This window comes from Zonotrichia albicollis, chromosome 21 (assembly GCF_047830755.1).
Source record: "Zonotrichia albicollis isolate bZonAlb1 chromosome 21, bZonAlb1.hap1, whole genome shotgun sequence".
NCBI classification, from domain to species: Eukaryota; Metazoa; Chordata; class Aves; order Passeriformes; family Passerellidae; genus Zonotrichia; species Zonotrichia albicollis.
Window position 1 is genome coordinate 2309173 of NC_133839.1, and position 16565 is coordinate 2325737.

At 56.7% G+C, this 16565-nt stretch overlaps 2 protein-coding genes across 4 annotated transcripts; both read left to right on the plus strand.

Annotated features, from left to right (window-relative positions):
- The first annotated feature begins 3844 nt into the window (after positions 1–3844).
- On the plus strand, positions 3845–7684 carry POLE3 (DNA polymerase epsilon 3, accessory subunit). The gene is made up of 5 exons (XM_074556205.1): positions 3845–3957; positions 4116–4191; positions 4755–4840; positions 5524–5642; positions 6113–7684. Exons 2-5 carry the CDS (start codon positions 4126–4128, stop codon positions 6271–6273), a joined length of 432 nt encoding a protein of 143 aa, XP_074412306.1. The 5' UTR covers positions 3845–3957; positions 4116–4125; the 3' UTR covers positions 6274–7684.
- Positions 7685–8684: 1000 nt separating this feature from the next.
- ALAD (aminolevulinate dehydratase) lies at positions 8685–16386 on the plus strand. Of its 3 annotated transcripts, none has more exons than XM_074556128.1 (12): positions 8685–8796; positions 11931–12072; positions 12234–12284; positions 12972–13068; positions 13379–13514; positions 13937–14020; positions 14172–14260; positions 14553–14608; positions 15258–15345; positions 15830–15916; positions 16042–16171; positions 16251–16386. In XM_074556128.1, the coding sequence occupies exons 2-12, from the start codon at positions 11960–11962 to the stop codon at positions 16322–16324; spliced, it is 1005 nt and encodes a 334-aa protein (XP_074412229.1). In that variant the 5' UTR covers positions 8685–8796; positions 11931–11959; the 3' UTR covers positions 16325–16386. The 3 variants fall into 3 exon arrangements, with proteins under 3 accessions (XP_074412229.1, XP_074412231.1, XP_074412230.1); XM_074556130.1 differs by lacking the exon at positions 8685–8796 and adding an exon at positions 8870–8986; XM_074556129.1 differs by lacking the exon at positions 8685–8796 and adding an exon at positions 9066–9201.
- Positions 16387–16565: the final 179 nt, after the last annotated feature.

Genomic DNA, 16565 nt, shown 5'->3' on the forward strand with positions numbered 1-16565 from the left:
AATGACTGTTCTACATTGGAATAATCCGTATTTTTGTAGTAATATTTTTTTCTTTGGCCAAGATGATACTGAAGTGTCATTTTCACAGAAGTCAAGTGAGATTCAAGCCCCTCTGTGCTAACAGTGGGTTCTGAGGAGTTACAAACACTGCTGGGTCAGTTCTGTGCCTGCAGCTAAACCATAAATGTCACATTTTGGTGCAATTTTGTGAAAAACAAGCAGGCTGAAGGAGTGCCCACCCTCACTGCAGGCTTAAAACTCACAGAGTTCATCTCCTGACATCAGTGCAGAGGCATTGAACAGAATCACAGAACATGGAAGGGACCTTAAAGATCCTCTCATCCCAGCCCTGCCATGGCAGGGACACCTCCCACTGTCCCAGGCTGCTCCCAGCCCTGCCCAGCCTGGCCTTGGGCACTGCCAGGGATCCAGGGGCAGCCCCAGCTGCTCTGGGCACCCTGTGCCAGGGCCTGCCCACCCTGCCAGGGTGTTTTCTTCAATCTAACTCAAAGCATTTAAATCTAAATCTGTTATAGCCTTTCCCTGAGGTACAGAAGGACAATATTGATTGTCCCGTGGTTTTGCTTTCCCTCTCAGGCTGAGCTGAGCTGCTGCTCCTCTGTCACTGTATTTATACCTGTGCTACATGCAAAAACATTTTTGTTCCAGTGTAAAATGTGACTCACAGCAGTAAACTGAGCATTGCCTGCTCAACATCTTCTGTGGTTTACACATGGCAGTGAAACAAGACTGGAAAGCTGATTTAATATAAAGGCTCTGGACCTACAGGATATAAGGCCAGGATGGATGGCTGCCCCTGGATCCCTGGAAATGTCCCAGGCCAGGCTGGACAGGGCTGGGAGCAGTCTGGGACAGTGGGAGGTGTCCCTGCCATGGAATGGGCTTCAATGTCCCTTCCTGGGACTCAATGTACCAACCTGCAGACATTGTCATTAAAAACAAACAGAGACTCACACCAGGGGCCAGGGAGGAGAGCCTGCTGTGTCCAGAGGACACACAGAGCTGGATGGTCCCAGCCCAGGCTTTGCTGGTGTGTGGGGCAGCTTTGGGCTGAATCCCTGGATGTGAACAGCCCCCATTCCTGGCTCTGCTCCATCCCACACCACCACCTCACTTTGTTCTCAGTTCATGGACAAAAACACCTCATGCTCTAAATAACAGAAACCAAAATGAGCAGCAGTGGCTCCCAAGGGCTCCAACAGCTCTGAGCCACCCCCCTGTGTGGCGTTCACAGTCTCTGGAAAAATTCCTTCACCCAGGGTTTTTCTCCTGGGAAGCTGAGGAGCCTCAGAGAAAAGGAAAACAATTCTTATCCCATTTGCTTCTCCTGTGTTGTGCTCGTGTGGAATGTGTTTGGAGATTGTTTACCCACAGGTGATTGTTCCATTGCATTCTCCTGGGAGTTGTTTTCACTCCTTGGCCAATCAGGGCCAAGCTGTGCTGGGACTCTGAAAAGAGTCAGGAGTTTTCATTATTATCTTCTTAGCATTCTGTAAGAATCCTTTCTGTATTCTTTGGTATAGTATTCTTTAACAGAATATAGTATATTCTTTAATAGAATATAGTATTATAGATTGTATAATTAATATATAAGTATATTAATATATTATATTAAAATATATTATATTAAATATATCCTTTAATATAATATAGTATTATAAAGTAATAAATTAGCCTTCTGAGAACATGGAGTCAGATGCATCATTCCTGCCTTCATTGGGGCATTCCCAACAAATACAATATCCCTGTCCAGGATCCGAGTCTGCCATGGGCACTGTCACAGCAGCTCAAAGTGCCACAGTCACTGTCACAATAGGACACAAAATGAACACTCACATGCTAAGATGTCCAAGGCAAAAAAAGTGCATTTATTTCTGGACCTCGATATTTATAGAATTCCAAAAGTGACCATGGGTTGGAGGATGAGATTGCCACCTCTCCAACCATACTGGTCAAACCAACAGTGCAATTCTCTCCTCCACCAGAAAGGAATGCAAAACAATCATTATTTACATGAAAAGTGAGTGAAAAACTCCACTACAAAATGTAAACATCAGAAGGCTTAGAAGAACTTTAGAAGAACAGGGCGACAGTCACTGTCACAGCAGCTCAGTGTGCCCCCTGTGAATGTCCCTCCCCAGTGCCAGCACTGCCACACCAAACAGGTGGGGAACAACAGAGCACATGGAAAGGAGCTAAAACCAAAATTTACACACCGTTTGTACAGCAGGGATAGAGTTTATTAATCCAGTGGAACTGGAATAGTTATGCTCGGTGTGTGCTTCCCTCAGCACAGTGTTGTGTCCATCACTGTTGCCTTCACCTGGGCTCACAAGCTTCTGTCAGCTCTCCCTGCAACAGAAACACTGCCCTTGATAACAGGAATTTCCCATTCCCCATGGAAAAGAGCTCTGCTGTCAATCACTGCTCACAATTTCAAGTATCACCCCAACACAGCACCTAATTAATCTGCTTTCTTGCACTCTGAGCTTATTTAATTACCTGGTCAGGTTATCAACAGGGATAAAGTCTCGTGGAATTACAGGGTTTAGGCCAGGTTTGGGGTCAGTGGGGCAGGGATGGAGGAGCTCACAGCCCTGTGCCCTCACACAGCAACAAGGGGAGAGGCCAGACACCAGTGTGGGGTAAAACAGCTGCTATTTCCCATTGGAGATGATGCAACTTTCCTAATTGTTTTAATTAATTTCAACCAGCGCTCACTTTCAGCTAGCACTATTTATGTTTCTTCACAGGCTCTTACAATTTCTTTGATCACTAAATAACCAAAACCTCAAGTTTGCTAAAAGTAACCCTGCCAAGCTTCAATAAACAAATCCAAAGGGAGTTGGAGATTGGATATCTGGGATCTTAAATTTATGACCCTTTAAGGGTGTTGAAGCAAGCAGAAAATGCAGAGGAGATTAAGGCCTGGAAAACTGGAGATTCCCTGACTGAGAAAAAGATTATAAAAGTAATAAAGTATGTGGACCAGATTAGCGTGAAGTGTGAGAAATTAAAAACCAAGAGTAGACAGAACGGTAAGTAATGAAGAGAATTATGTAACCTAGAGCCAATGAACATTGATTTGTTTGCCAAAAATGTATCAATAAGTGAAAAACATTTGTATCAGTGTTGGTGCAGAGGCTGGAGCTTCGTCAGCCGCACACAAGGATACAGTCATGCCTTCCTAACAGTGTCACACAGCCTTGGAGTGAGCCTTACTGATCCCGGAGACTTTGGGGGACCTTGGGAACAATCCCGGAGGCACCACCTCCGCCCCAGCTCTGCCCCAGCTCTGCCCCAGGGCTGCCCCAGCTCTGCCCCAGCGCTGCCCCAGCGCTGCCCCAGCTCTGCCCTAGGGCTGCCCCAGCTCTGCCCAGGGCTGCCCAGCTCTGCCCCAGGGCTGCCTCAGCTCTGCCCCAGGGCTGCCCCAGCTCTGCCCCAGGGCTGCACCAGCTCGCCCTCCCCAGGCTGTGCCTGTGCCTGGCCCTGTTCCCAGCCCTGACAGCCCCTCAGTGACAGCAGTGTGACCACCTGAGCCTGTCCCTACACCTGAACCTGTCCCTGCACCTGGACTTGTCCCTACACCTATAGCTGAACCTGTCCCTGCACCTGAGCCTGCCCCTGTCCCTTCACCTATAGCTGAACCTGCCCCTACACCTGAACTTGGCCCTGCACCTGTCCCTGTCCCCTCACCATCACCTGGCCTTACACTTACACTTGTACCTACACCTATAGCTATGCCTGTCCCTATCCCTGCCCTTATCCTGTTCCTATTCCTGCTTCTCCTCCTTGTCCTGCTCCCTCTCTTTCTTTCCCTCTCCTTTCCCGTCCCGCTGCCCGTCCCTCAGGCGCCGCCGCCGCCATTTCCCGCCGTGTGGGCAGGGCCGTGGTGCGCGCCGGGAGCGGGCGGGGCGGCGGCGGAGCGCGGGCTGGGTACGGCCGGGCCGGGAGCGCCGAGTCCTGAGGGGATCCCCCTGTCCTGAGGGGATCCCGCCTGTCCCACCGCGATCCCCCTGTTCTGAGGGGATCCCGCCGTGTCCCGCCGGGATCCCGCCCATCCCCGCGCCCCTGACGCCGCGTTTGCCTTGCAGGAGGCCCAGGATGGCGGAGAGACCGGAGGACCTGAACCTGCCCAACGCCGTCATCACCCGCATCATCAAGGAGGCGGTGGGTGCCGGGCCCCGCGGCCCAGCGGAGCCCCGGGAGATCCCGGCCCTGGAGGCCCCGGCCCGTGCTGTGTCCCCGCCCGCGGGGCTCTGCCCTGGGCTGTCCCCCTGGGGTACCGGGGCTGCGGCCCCCTCACTGCAGCTGTACCCGTGCAGCTCCCGCAGTGGCACTGTGCGAACCAGGCCCCCTAAAACTTCAGCACACAAGTCCATGTCTATATAAAAACCCAGTGGTTAATTTAGTTCGTTTGGTCTGGAGCTGTGAGGTGTTGCTGGGTGGGTCTGGGCCTGGCAGGTACGTCAGGAGCTGGGCAGTCACAGGATGAGTTACCTGCAGACGGTGGCCAGACCCCAAATTCCAGTCACTGGGCTTCTGCTCAGCTCTGTGCCTTTGGGGGACACATTTCTACTGCCCTGGGCTTCCACTGGGAGCAGAGCTCTTGTGATAGCACTCCAGAGCAGTTCCCAGTTCTTCTGAGCCCTCGGAGTGCCTTAACACACTGGCACTTCAGTTTTGGAGTTTGTTTTTAGCAGCTGCTGATAAAAGTTATATTTGTTTTTCAGCTTCCTGATGGAGTCAATATTTCCAAAGAAGCCCGGAGCGCGATCTCCCGAGCAGCGAGTGTGTTTGTGCTGTATGCAACATCATGGTAAGGACATATGCAACTACCTGGTAAGATGCAGCAGTCACTGGGGCACTTGATTGATAATTCATCTCTGCTGCCCTGGGGACTTTCCCAGTGTTGGTTTTCTGTATTTTCTGTTTATATAAGTAAACCAGTCTGCCAGGCTGCAGCAAGTGGGTTTGGACTCTCCAAAGCAGCCCATGGGAAGGTAGCTGGGCTCTGGACACAGCTGTGTCCCAAAAAGAGGAGTCCCAAACTGCCATTAGCCTTAGAACGTGGCTGCACAGCCTTCCTGGCAAAGGCAGGGGCACTTCACTCACTGTCAGGCTCTCCATCATGAAGCTGTGTTAGGGCAAGAGCTGCCACAGAGGGCACAGTCACATTTTGGGTTGGTTTGGCATAATCTCTGCAGGCAGCCACTTCTCTCGTGTCAGGTGCATCTAGGGCTATGTGGAACTGTTACAGCCAAGGTTCAGGCTTTCACCTTCTCCTGCTCATAGAAAAGGTCTGTGCAAGCAGGAGCTAACGCTGTGGGAAAGCACAGACAGCCAGTGTAAACAAAAATGTCTCAAACCTCCTTTAGTAAATGATAAAAAAACCCTAAATGTTTTGGGGATGGCTTTTTTAAGTTGCTTATGACTTGATTATTAAAGTCAAGATGGAATGGCTAACAGTTCCCAATTACCTCTCTTTTTGGTTCTGCCTAGTGCAAATAACTTTGCCATGAAGGGGAAGAGGAAAACCCTGAATGCTGGGGACGTGCTCTCTGCCATGGAGGAGATGGAGTTCCAGAGATTCGTGGCCCCTCTGAAGGAATCCCTGGAAGGTACCGTGCTCCATGGGTGCCCAGGGACTCTGAGGCACTGAGTCCTGTTTTCTTCCAACGCTGGACAAGCAACACTTATTGCCTGTCTTGTTTCTCTTCTCTTTGCCCAGCATCCTACACTGCAGTTTGCCTGGGGAGTAACTAATGTGCACCTTAACGGGACTGGGATAACATTATTGCACAACTGATGAGGATTGAGAAAGTCTCATCTGCTCTCACTCCCCTATTATGTTATCTAAGGAAAGCCGTAGGTGCTGCCTGTAAATGTGACCTCCTGCATCCTTTTCAGCATTTTTCTGCTGAAATTTAACCTGATTTCCTATGGAGCTGCTCAGCACAGCTCAGCTCGTAGGGTGAGTTGTGCTCTGAGTTCCCTGCTCCCCTCCAAAGCCAGGAGAGCAAGTGGATGTTGGACCTCAGCCACTGACCTGTCTGTGCTGTGCCGAGCCCTCACTGTTCCCTCTCCTCAGTTTACAGGCGGGAGCAGAAAGGAAAGAAAGAGGCCAGGAAAGATAAAGACAAGAAGGCAGACTCGGAGGAGCAAGATAAGAGCCGAGAGGAGGACAATGATGACGATGATGAAAGGATGGAGGAGGAAGAACCAAACGATGAGGAAGAGGTGGACAACTGAGCTGGCTCGTGGGCAGGGGCTGGGGTGTGCTCAGAGGGATGTAAAGGCTGTAAACCGACCTTGCTGCATCCCCTGGAGTGTCCTTTAGAGCTTTGTGCTGCCCCTCTGTGGCCTGTCCCTTTTGGCTGGAATTTGTACATAAAGGACTGTGCTGAAGCTTTCCCATGGCAGGGTGGCTCCTCCCTGTGCCTGGGGGGCTTTGGCCCTCCCCAGGCTCTGGGCAGGCACTTCCTGGGCTTTTGATGCTGGGCTGGCTCTGAAAGAGAGGAAAAAAGCACTGGTGGGTGCTCAGTGCAGAAACTGGCCAGGAGAACATGAGAGTCTTGAAGATGAGGGGCTGAATCCATTCACAGATCACTTCTGGGGTGTAGAATGTAGGTGATGATGTCCAGAGGCTTGGGAGCTGCACATTGAAGCTTTTGATCCAGTTGAGTTGTTTTTCCCCCTTTGTTTCCTTGCATCCTGGCTGTGCCTTCTCTGCCTGCTGTGCTGTGACAGTGACACTGTGTCCTCCAGCCTCAGCAGCAGCACAGGGACCACGAGTTCACTCACTGACTCACCCAAACTAACCCAAATCTGAAAAACACGGGGTAAACTGTACACTGACAGTGCATTGAGAGACAAAGAGGAGATGATTCAAAATCTGGAGCACAAGGAGGGCTAAAATGAGGAGCAGGGCTGAAAACAGGTGGCTTTGTGCCATGCTGGGGGTGTGACAGCTCAGTGTCACACTGGGGTCTGGTGGTCTCACCTGCAGCCAGCTGAGATGTGCTAGAGCAGAGTGGGGAATTGTGGTTGTCTTTTCCCCTTTTCCCAGTTGGGATGGGCCAATTCCATCCCAGGGGTGCCTCAGGGAGGGCAGCAGGGCAGGGTGTGCCCACCCAGGGGCCCTTGTGGTTTCACAAAAGGCCCTGCAGGAAGGAAGGGTTGAGAGAAGCTCTTGGTATCCCTTGTGCTGCTGTAGGTTTGTGCTTTTCCATTTCCACTCTTAGTTCTGATGCCTTTCTCCCTCAGGAAGTTTTAGATACATTTAAAACCCCCAGGTTTTGATGATGTGCAGTTTTAAAATAGCACTTGTGAGGAATCCTGGATCCTTTCCACCAAAAAATGGTGGCAGCTGCCCACAAGAACCACCCTGCCCTCCTGCTCTTCTGGCTCGCTGGATTTTCACACGCACACAAGCCCAGCTTCTGAAAAGAACTGAACCAACACAGATTTTCTGCTGTCTAGTTTCTGCTGGCATTCAGTCAGGCTGTGCAAAGCCTGAGCTGATTATGTGTTCCCCACATTTCTGATAAACACCCACCTTCCAGCTCTTTTCCTCTCTTTTTTTTTCTCTTCAGCACATATCTGGGGTGCATATTCTGGAAGGGAATGAGATCTAAATAAAACCAGCTTTTTTTTACAGAAATGGGTGTCGTAGTTTGGTCAGTTATAAAATGAGCAGGTTGTGGTTGCATAAGTGGGATGGGAGCAGGAAATGCTGTGGTTTCTGGAGCAGCTGACATGGAGGAGGATGAGGGGAGGATGAAGGCTGCTGCAGCCTGGCCTGTGTGAGAGGAGGAGGGACTGTGGAAAGGAGGAGGGGATTCCCAGGTCACTGATGTTTGCTGGGGGAAGAAGCTGTCAGCTCCAGAGAGAGGCTCCAGCCTGGGGGGAAGATCCAGGATCTGTCCAGGGCTTCTGCACTGGAGCGAGCCAGGGAATGCTGCTTTGGTGGGGGAGCTGCAGAATCCCTGCACTAAACCTGATCCTGGCATCTCCCCTGCTCTGAGGGACCAAGGCAGGGCTCTGGGCTTCCCCCAGCACCCCAAACCCTGCTCCAGGTGCTTCTGCTGCACCCCAAACCCTGCTCCACACCACCACAGCCTCTCAGTCATGCTCCTTAAACCAAACACTGCAGCACTCCAAACCCTGACAGCAGCCCAATGCCCTGTCCCAGCCACTCCAGAATCCTAAAACCTGGCTCCTGGTTCTCCCACAGCACCCTAGAACTGGACTGCATACATCTCCAGCACCCCAAAACCCTGCTCCATGTCCCCCTCAGCACTCAAAACCTGGCTCTGAGTCCTGCAGCACCCCAGAGCTTTGCTACAGCCCCCATGAACCCCCAAAACCTGCCTTCATCCCCCCCATCATCCCAAAAGCCCTGTTCCGTGTCCTCCAGAACCCCAAAACCTGGCTGTGAGTCCCCCTGCAGCACCCCCAAACCTGGCTCCAGGTGCCCCTACAGCGCCCCGTAACTGGATTGCTTGTCCCCAGCAACCAGAGCTGCCCCCGCAGCACCCCGAGGCCGTGCCCCGTGTCCCCCCTCCGGGCCCATCCCTGCGCCAGACCCCAAATCCCGGCCGCAGACCCCAAATCCCGGCTCCGCCGCCGCCCCCGTCCCCCCGCACCGCCTTTCCCGCGCTCCGCCTCGAGACTTCCCGCCAGCCCCTCCGCGGGGGCGGGGCTATGCTGATTGTGGGCGTGGTTATGCAAATCACGGACACTGTCGCACGGCCGGAACGGACGCGCTGATCGGTGAGTGCCGGGACCGGGACCGGGAACCGGACCGGGAGCGGGGCTGGGAGCGGGCACCGGAGCTGGCCCGGCGTCCGCGTCTCCTTCACTCCCTGACCTCGGCCCCTTGCAGGGCTGGCGGGGAATGACTGCAGGGACGGGGCCCGGCCGCGCTTGGGTGCAGGCAGGAAGAGCAGCCCCGGGTAACGCAGTAAGGACAGCCCAGGTTTTGCTCAGTTTTGCTCCGTTTTTGCTCCGTTTTTGCTCCGTAACCGTGGCAACGGCGGCGGACGCACCGAGCAGCGTGTGATGCTGCGAGCTGGCGTCGGTCCTGAGCTCCCGTTTGTCCTGGGGTGTGATTCCAGACCCCTGAGTATCCCCGTTCCCATCCTGGAGCGAGAAACCTGCCCTAACACCTTGACCTTCGTAGGTAGCTCTTAATTAACCCTGTAATAGCTTGGCCTTCATTAGTGGCTGTTAATTAACCCACAGCTCCGTTGTCTGCCTGGGGAGCTCCACTTTCCTAGAACACTCCAGTCCGTCGTGGGATCCTGCATGTCCCTGGGATTTAGCTAAATTATTGTGCTCACGTCTGAGGCCACGTGTGCTTGTGTGTCCTGAAATGCTGGGACACCTCTCGCTGCCAGGATGAGGCGAGACGAGGGAGCGAACCCTGCCAGCTCCTGGGAGCCGGAGCAGCGCCGGGTCTGTCTCCAGCCCGTCCCGAGCATTGTCCGGCCGGTGCCGGTGCCGAGGGCCGGCGTGTGCCGGGTTCTCCCGCTGGGAAGGCGCTTCCCGTCCCTGGAGAGCAGCGAGGCACCGGGGCAGTGCCGCGGGCACGGGCTGGGCACAGCTGCGGGTTCGGCTGCTGCGGCTTTGGACCGGCCCCAGTGGAAGGAGCAAAGGTGAAGCCGCTCTGCTGCCGACCTGTCCCTGAACTCCTCCGGTGTGCGCGGAGCAAAGAGCTTTAGAAAGTCCGGTTTGAGGCCTGGATGTTGGGGAAAGGTTAATTTGCTCTGCCGGGATCTCGGGAGGAGCAGCCCCAGCCCAGGGCGGCGCAATGTCGCCATGGCCGTGCCCTCCTTCCCCGCCGTCCCCGGCTGTGCCACCCCGATGCCCCGGTCCTGCCGGGTGCCCTGGGTGGGCAGCAGCTCGTCCTGGACGTGGGGCTGGGACGGAGGACCCGGCCCAGCAGCCCGGGACCCACCCGTGCCGCTCTTATCTCGGCCCTGCAATCCCGGCCGGCGCCGTCTCCTCCTCCTCCCGAGCGCGGTTTCGGGAGCTGTGGCCTCTATCTGTCCCATGCACTCAGGTGCCGCTGGTCCCACCCGGCCCCCTCCCCTCCCTCGGGTGGGATTAACGGTTTAAAGCATTTTTTGGATTCTCGAGGTGGGTTTTGTTCACTGAGCCCTTTGTTTGCCATTGCCGGGAGCCCTGCCTGGAGCCAGGTGCCTGCTGGAGCTGCCAGCTCCGGTTCACTCGAGGGCTGTTCCCTTCCCTGGAGCAAGCAGCGTTCCAAGGGCTAAAAATGGCTTGCCAAGGGATGCCATGACGCTGCCAGGTTCCTGTCAGCTGCTCTGCGTCCCCCACGAGCACCACCTGATGTTTTTATTGGGGTTTTTATATGTGTAAGCCTCTAACCAAGAGGGGCCTTTCCTCATCCCCAAGCAGAAGCGATTCCCTGGGGTATGAGAGGCTCGATTCCAGCCCTGGACTGAACACAATTCCCCTTTGTTCAAAGTGTCCTGTGCACTGGGCTGCTCTGACAGAGTTTGGCTCCGTATTAGAACATCTTAAGGGTCTTGAATATGTAAAATAGGTGAAACACTTCATATTAAAGGTTTTCCAGAACTGAGCCATCTCCCAGCTCTGTTACTGGCTGGTGTTGTAAGTGCTGGTGTAAAACTTTGTGTCGTGGATTCTGTGCTGGGAGCTGGAGCTGTGCCTCCAGGGACACTCTGATCCCACTCTGTTCTCCAGGGAGAGTTTGGACACAGGCTGAGGGTCAGAGAGGTTTACTGACCCCTCCTGGGATGGACCAAGGCTGCTCCATCTCCCTAGGGAAGCCCTGCCCTGCCCAGGACCCTCACAGGAATCCACCTGCTCTTTCAGAATCCCATCTCAGCTCCCTCGGGCTCAGCTCCCAAAACCCCAAAACCTCTCCAGCAGGCACTTTGCTTTGTCTCCCAGGGCACCCCAGCTCCTCTGCACAGGGCATTCAGGGGATGTGGCCCTGTGTGAGCAGCCAGCAGTCCCTGGAGCTGCTCTGCACAAACAATCCCTTGCTGGGGTCGTGCAGCTGCTGCTCTGCACTGCAGCCAAACACCTCGTCCCAGGAGAGCTCCCTTCCCACGGCCCTTCCATCACATCCACCAGCAGCAGGGTGGGGGGAATTGAGCCCTCATGGAAATGTAATCCTTAATGGGCTGATCACAGAGTTATTACTAGATCTGCTGGAGAGTAAAACATTGCTACAGAAGATGCTTCAGCCATGAGATAGCAAATGATTGATTTATGTGTGTTTTGTTATCTCTGAAATGAGTTTTGCCCAACTCCAGCAGTAAGTGGCCACTGGAGTTGTTTAACTGTGAGAGTTGTGTGAGAGCTGTAGAGCCCTGGATGGTCCCGTGCCTCCAGTGCCCCTACTCTTCTGTAGCTGCACCTTCACATTGCAGCCATAAATACGTGGTGCTGCACAGAATCATGGAATGGTTTGGGTTGGAAGGGACCTTAAAGATCACACGGAGCAGCTCTGTATCCTTTCCATACAAAACCACAATTTCTCAGCAGTAAGGAAAAGTGAAATGAATGAAGAATGACCCTCTTGGGGCTCAGGGAGAGGAACCTGCAGAAGGTGAAGGTGGTTCTGCTAGGGGGGTTGTCAGTGGCTGGAAATGGGGGTTTCACACACAGAACTGGGGGGTTTGTGGGGAGGAGTCACTGACAGCCCTGTTAATGGGAAGGGCTGTGACTGCTGATGGGGGTCCTGCAGCACCCAGGGTGCCTGGGGTAGGTGGGGTGGAGCTGCCTGGGCTGCAGCTCACGGCCTGGCATGGGACAGGGTCAGTCCTGCAGGGCTGCCTGGATCCAGCCCCTCCTCACGTGTGCCAAGAGCAGCAGCTCACCAGGGCCTCTCTGTTTGTTTGGTGTTTCAGAGTCTCCCTCCCTGGCAGCAGAGCCCACCATGCAGGCAGACTCTGTTCTCCACAGTGGTTACTTCCACCCCGTGCTGCGCTCCTGGCAGTGCACGGCCACCACCTTCGATGCCTCCAACCTCATCTACCCCATCTTTGTCACGTGAGTGAGCCCAGCTCTGGGGCAGGGATGGACCTGGCTCAGGGGGTCTGGCTGGGCCCATCCCTGCACCCTCTGAGCTCCTAAATAGGTGCAGAGCTCCTGTGGACAAGTCCGGGGCAGAGGCTTCCTTCTCACATCTCTGTCCCATCCACCTCTCACAGTGACAGCCCTGATGCCGTGGAGCAAATTCCCAGCCTTCCTGGACAAGCCAGGTATGAATCCAGCCCCCCAGTCACTGCTGTGTCTTGGGAGGGTTCATTTATACCATGAGCATGAGCCAGGGGGAGGCTCCCAACCCTCTGGTTCCTGCTTTGGAGATCCCCAGCATCAGGCAAGGTGGGAATGTTCATCCACTGAGGGAGTGGAGGGAATCATGCAGGGAATGCTGGCAAAGTGTCAGTGCTGCGAGGGACAGCACCAGGGGCTGGCTGTGTCCCAGAGCACTCCCAGGCTGTGTGGGCTGGGCACACAGGGAGGCTGGAAGGGTTTCCAGCAGCAGCCAGAAAACCTCTGCAAGGATGTGGGGTCTGGGCCTGCACTGGATCCTGCTGGACTGGCAGCTCCCTCTGCATCTGCTGCACGTTAGCAGGGCTTTGGGCAGGGGAGCTGGGATGGGAAAGGGGCCTGGAGCTGCACCAGGGCCACCAAGATAAGGGATCCAAGGGCAGGGTATGCCCATCCCTCCAGAGCAGTGTCCCTGCCGGGCTGATAGCGCTCCTGGAGCCCCAGATAAGGGCTCAGATTGTTCCTCCCAGTGTTCAGGCAACACCTCCCCTGTAGCTGCAGGCACTGCCTGGTGACACTGGATGGCTCCCAGGGCAGCAGCATCCCAGTGCCAGGGCAGCTGTGCCCACGGGGCAGCTCTGGGTGCCTGGCAGCTGCTGCCCTCTGCCCTGCAGGTATGGGGTGAACAAGCTGGAGGCGATGCTGCGGCCCCTGGTCGAAGACGGCCTCAAGTGTGTGCTCATCTTTGGGGTGCCCAGCAAGGTGCACAAGGTCAGTGCATGGTGTGGGGGTGCTGGGGGAGTCACAGAGCAATGGGGGCTGGGGGGGGGGGGTCTCCTGATCAAACAGGAGCAGTTCAGGGTCTCTGGCTGTGATAGGACATTGCAGTGACACCCAGAGTCCCCAGAGCTCTGCAGACAGCCCCAAAAGCTGCCCTAGCTGCCCATCACCCTTTTCCCTCAGTGGAGTCCCACCATCCAGCCTTACAGGGTCCCACAGTTCAGGAAATGCAGAGCTGCTGCCTCAGAGGAGCTGGTGGGAAGTGTCAGCTGTGCATGCTGAGGTGTTTGTGTCCTCACAGGATGAGAGAGGCTCTGCTGCTGATGCCGAGGGCACTCCTGCCATCCAGGCCATCAGGAAGATCCACTCCACCTTCCCAGAGCTGCTGATTGCCTGTGATGTCTGCCTGTGCCCTTACACCTCACATGGGCACTGTGGTGAGCAGGGGCTCCAGACTGGGCTGTGCTCTGGGCCTTCTCCTGCCTCTGGGAGCCTCTGGGATTTGCCATTTTCTGCTGAGGGTCTGCCCAGCTCCTGTTCCAAGACTTGGCTTCCCCGTACTGCTGTAGTTGAGTCTGGGTGACCTCTCCTGGGTTTTGACCACAGCATGGGTGGTTCAGACCCTCCCTCAGGTCCCTGAGTCTGAGCACCTCTCCGTGCTCCCCATCTCTGCCTTCCCTTCCCTGGAGCACCCACATGCTGTGTCCAGTCCCCAGCAGGCTCCTGGTCCTTATCCACCTCCCTGAACACACCAGGTTCCCCACTGCTGCTCTGAGCACCTCCTCAGCTTGTCCCCAGAGCCACACTGCCCTGGGGACTGAGCTGTCCCTGCACTGTGTAACCCAGGCTTGTCTCCCAGGCATCCTGCGTGAGGATGGCACCATCCAGAACGAGCTCAGCTGCCAGCGCCTGGCCGAGGTGGCGCTGGCTTATGCCAAAGCAGGTGGGGAGCCCTGGCAGTGACACCCCAGATTGGCTCTCAGAGCTGCCCCTCTCTGCTTTGGGCAGACCCAAAAGCAGCCTGGGCCTGGCTCCAACCGGGGGTGGAGGCAGCACCTGAGCCTCCAACAGCCCTGTGCTGTCTGTCCCTGCAGGCTGCCACATCGTGGCCCCCTCGGACATGATGGACGGGCGCATTGCAGCCATAAAGCAGGCACTGATCTCCAACGACCTGGGCAACAAGGTGAGCCAGGGCCTGTGTGTGCCACAGGCACAAACCACCCCCATGGAGGCTGCAGCACAGCGGGACAGGGCAAGGGGCAGGAGGAGCAAACCCCCCTTGGTGCCATGGGCACTGCCCTGCCCTGGCACACACAGGAGGGGAATGTCCTTGGCTGAGGGAATATGCCCAGGCATACTGAGGTGCCAGACATGTGGCAGGGGGAGGGTGAAGCTGTGGGAGGGAATCTCTCCTGTCCCAGCACTGGGATGTGGCCCTGAGCTCCCAGCCCTCACAGCCGCTCTCTGCCCTGCAGGTCTCGGTGATGAGCTACAGTGCCAAGTTTGCTTCGTGCTTCTACGGCCCCTTCAGGTGGGTCTGTCCCCCAGCCAGGTGTGCCCAGGCTGGCTGGGAGAGCATTCCCAGGCAGTTATTTGGGAAAGGGCTTGCCCAGAGCCTGGGCTGTACTTGGGGCACACTGGTCACTTTGCTGCACCCTACTCCTACTTCTCCATGCAAAAAGGACTTGCCCAGAAGAGGCTGGCTGGCAGCAAGGTCACTGAAGGGTGATCTTCCATCCCAACGCTTCACCTGCTCGGGTGCTGGTGGTAAGGCAGGCACAGGGAGCTGCCTGCAGCTTCCAGGAGCAGTCAGCAGTCAGCAGTCAGTGCTGCCCCACAGGGTAACTTCAGGGACAAGCCTCAGCTGAGTCAGCTGTTAGACCTTGTCCCAAGAACAGCCTGACCCTGGCCGGGTATCCCAAGGACTCTACCTTGGAAAAGAGCCTGGCATAATTTTACCCAGACTCTGGGCATGAGGGGGGCAGTGGGTGTTGAAACAGCTCCCAGGGCCAGCCTGGGCCTGCAGGACCTCCCAGAGCAATCCCTGGGTGCTGAGCTGCGTTGGGAGTGCCCCTTGCTCTGGCTCAGTGGCTCAAAGCTTGTCCTGGCCTGTCCTCGTGGTTCTGGAGCTGCAGGCGGTGGGAGCCTGCAGGGGTTCCTCACCCTCTGTCCCTCTGCAGGGACGCGGCACTGTCCAAACCGGCCTTTGGGGACCGGCGCTGTTACCAACTGCCCCCGGGCGCCCGCGGGCTGGCCCTGCGCGCTGTGGTGAGTGTGGGGTGAGACACCTTCAGTGGGGTGAGTGTGGGGTTATGGCTGTGGGGTGGGACCCTCAGTGGGGTGACTGTGGGCTGTGGGGTTATGCCTGTGGGGTGGGATACCCTCACATAGGGCCTGGGTGATCGCACCCCACACGACTTGGGGCGAGCAAGTGCTTGGGAGGCAAATGGTCAATGGTGTTCCCCTTCCATAAGCCAGAGAAACATGAGGCCCACCAGCCTGGCAGAGCTGGTCCCACTGTGTGCCCAAGGGCTGAGTTGCTGTCCCCATACCCTGCTTGGCTGGGGCTGTCAGGTGCAGGGACACGAAGCCATCAGCTCTCCCCAGGCACCGTGTGTATGGCAAGGGGAGCTCCAGCCACCTTGGCCATGAGGGGCTCACAGCCTCCTGTGATCCCTCCTGGGGAAAACCACCATGGCTCCAAACTCCTGGGCAAAACCAAGCTGTTCTTGTCCCCACGCCGCCGTGGCAGGACCGGGACGTGCGGGAGGGCGCGGACACGCTGATGGTGAAGCCGGGGATGCCCTACCTGGACCTCGTGAGGGACGTCAAGGCTCGGGTGAGGCCCTGCGGGCAGGGAGGGCTCTGGCTGGGGCTGTGGGTTCTGTGTGGGGACGGGCGCTGGAGCACCGGGGTGTGCGGAGGGCAGTTCGGGCTGTCCCCGGCACTGACCCGCTCCCGCAGCACCCCACGCACCCGCTGGCCGTGTACCACGTCTCGGGGGAGTTCGCCATGCTGTGGCACGGGGCGCAGGCGGGCGCCTTCAGCCTGGAGGCGGCGGTGCAGGAGGCGATCACGGCCTTCAGGCGCGCAGGTGAGGCTGCGACCCCCGTGTCCCCCTCTGTAACCCCTGTGTGCCCCCGGGCTGGCTCCAGCGTCTCGTCTCTCCGCAGGGGCCGACATCATCATCACCTACTTCACACCGCAGCTGCTGCGCTGGCTGCGGGAGGCGGCGGGCCGGCACTGAGCGCGGCCATTGCGGCTGGGGCGGGTTCTCCGGGAGGGGCGGGAATTCCGGTAGGGGCGGGTTATCCGGGATGGGAGGGAATTCCGGTAGGGGCCGGTTCCCCGCTAGGGGCGGCCCTTCCGGGCAGCGGCGCAGGTGGGTCCCGGCACTGCGCGCACCCCCAGCCCGCAGCCCCCGCGCACCGGGAGCTCGGCCTCGCCCCGCACCTCCGGGACCCGCGGGGACACCGCGATCCTGCACC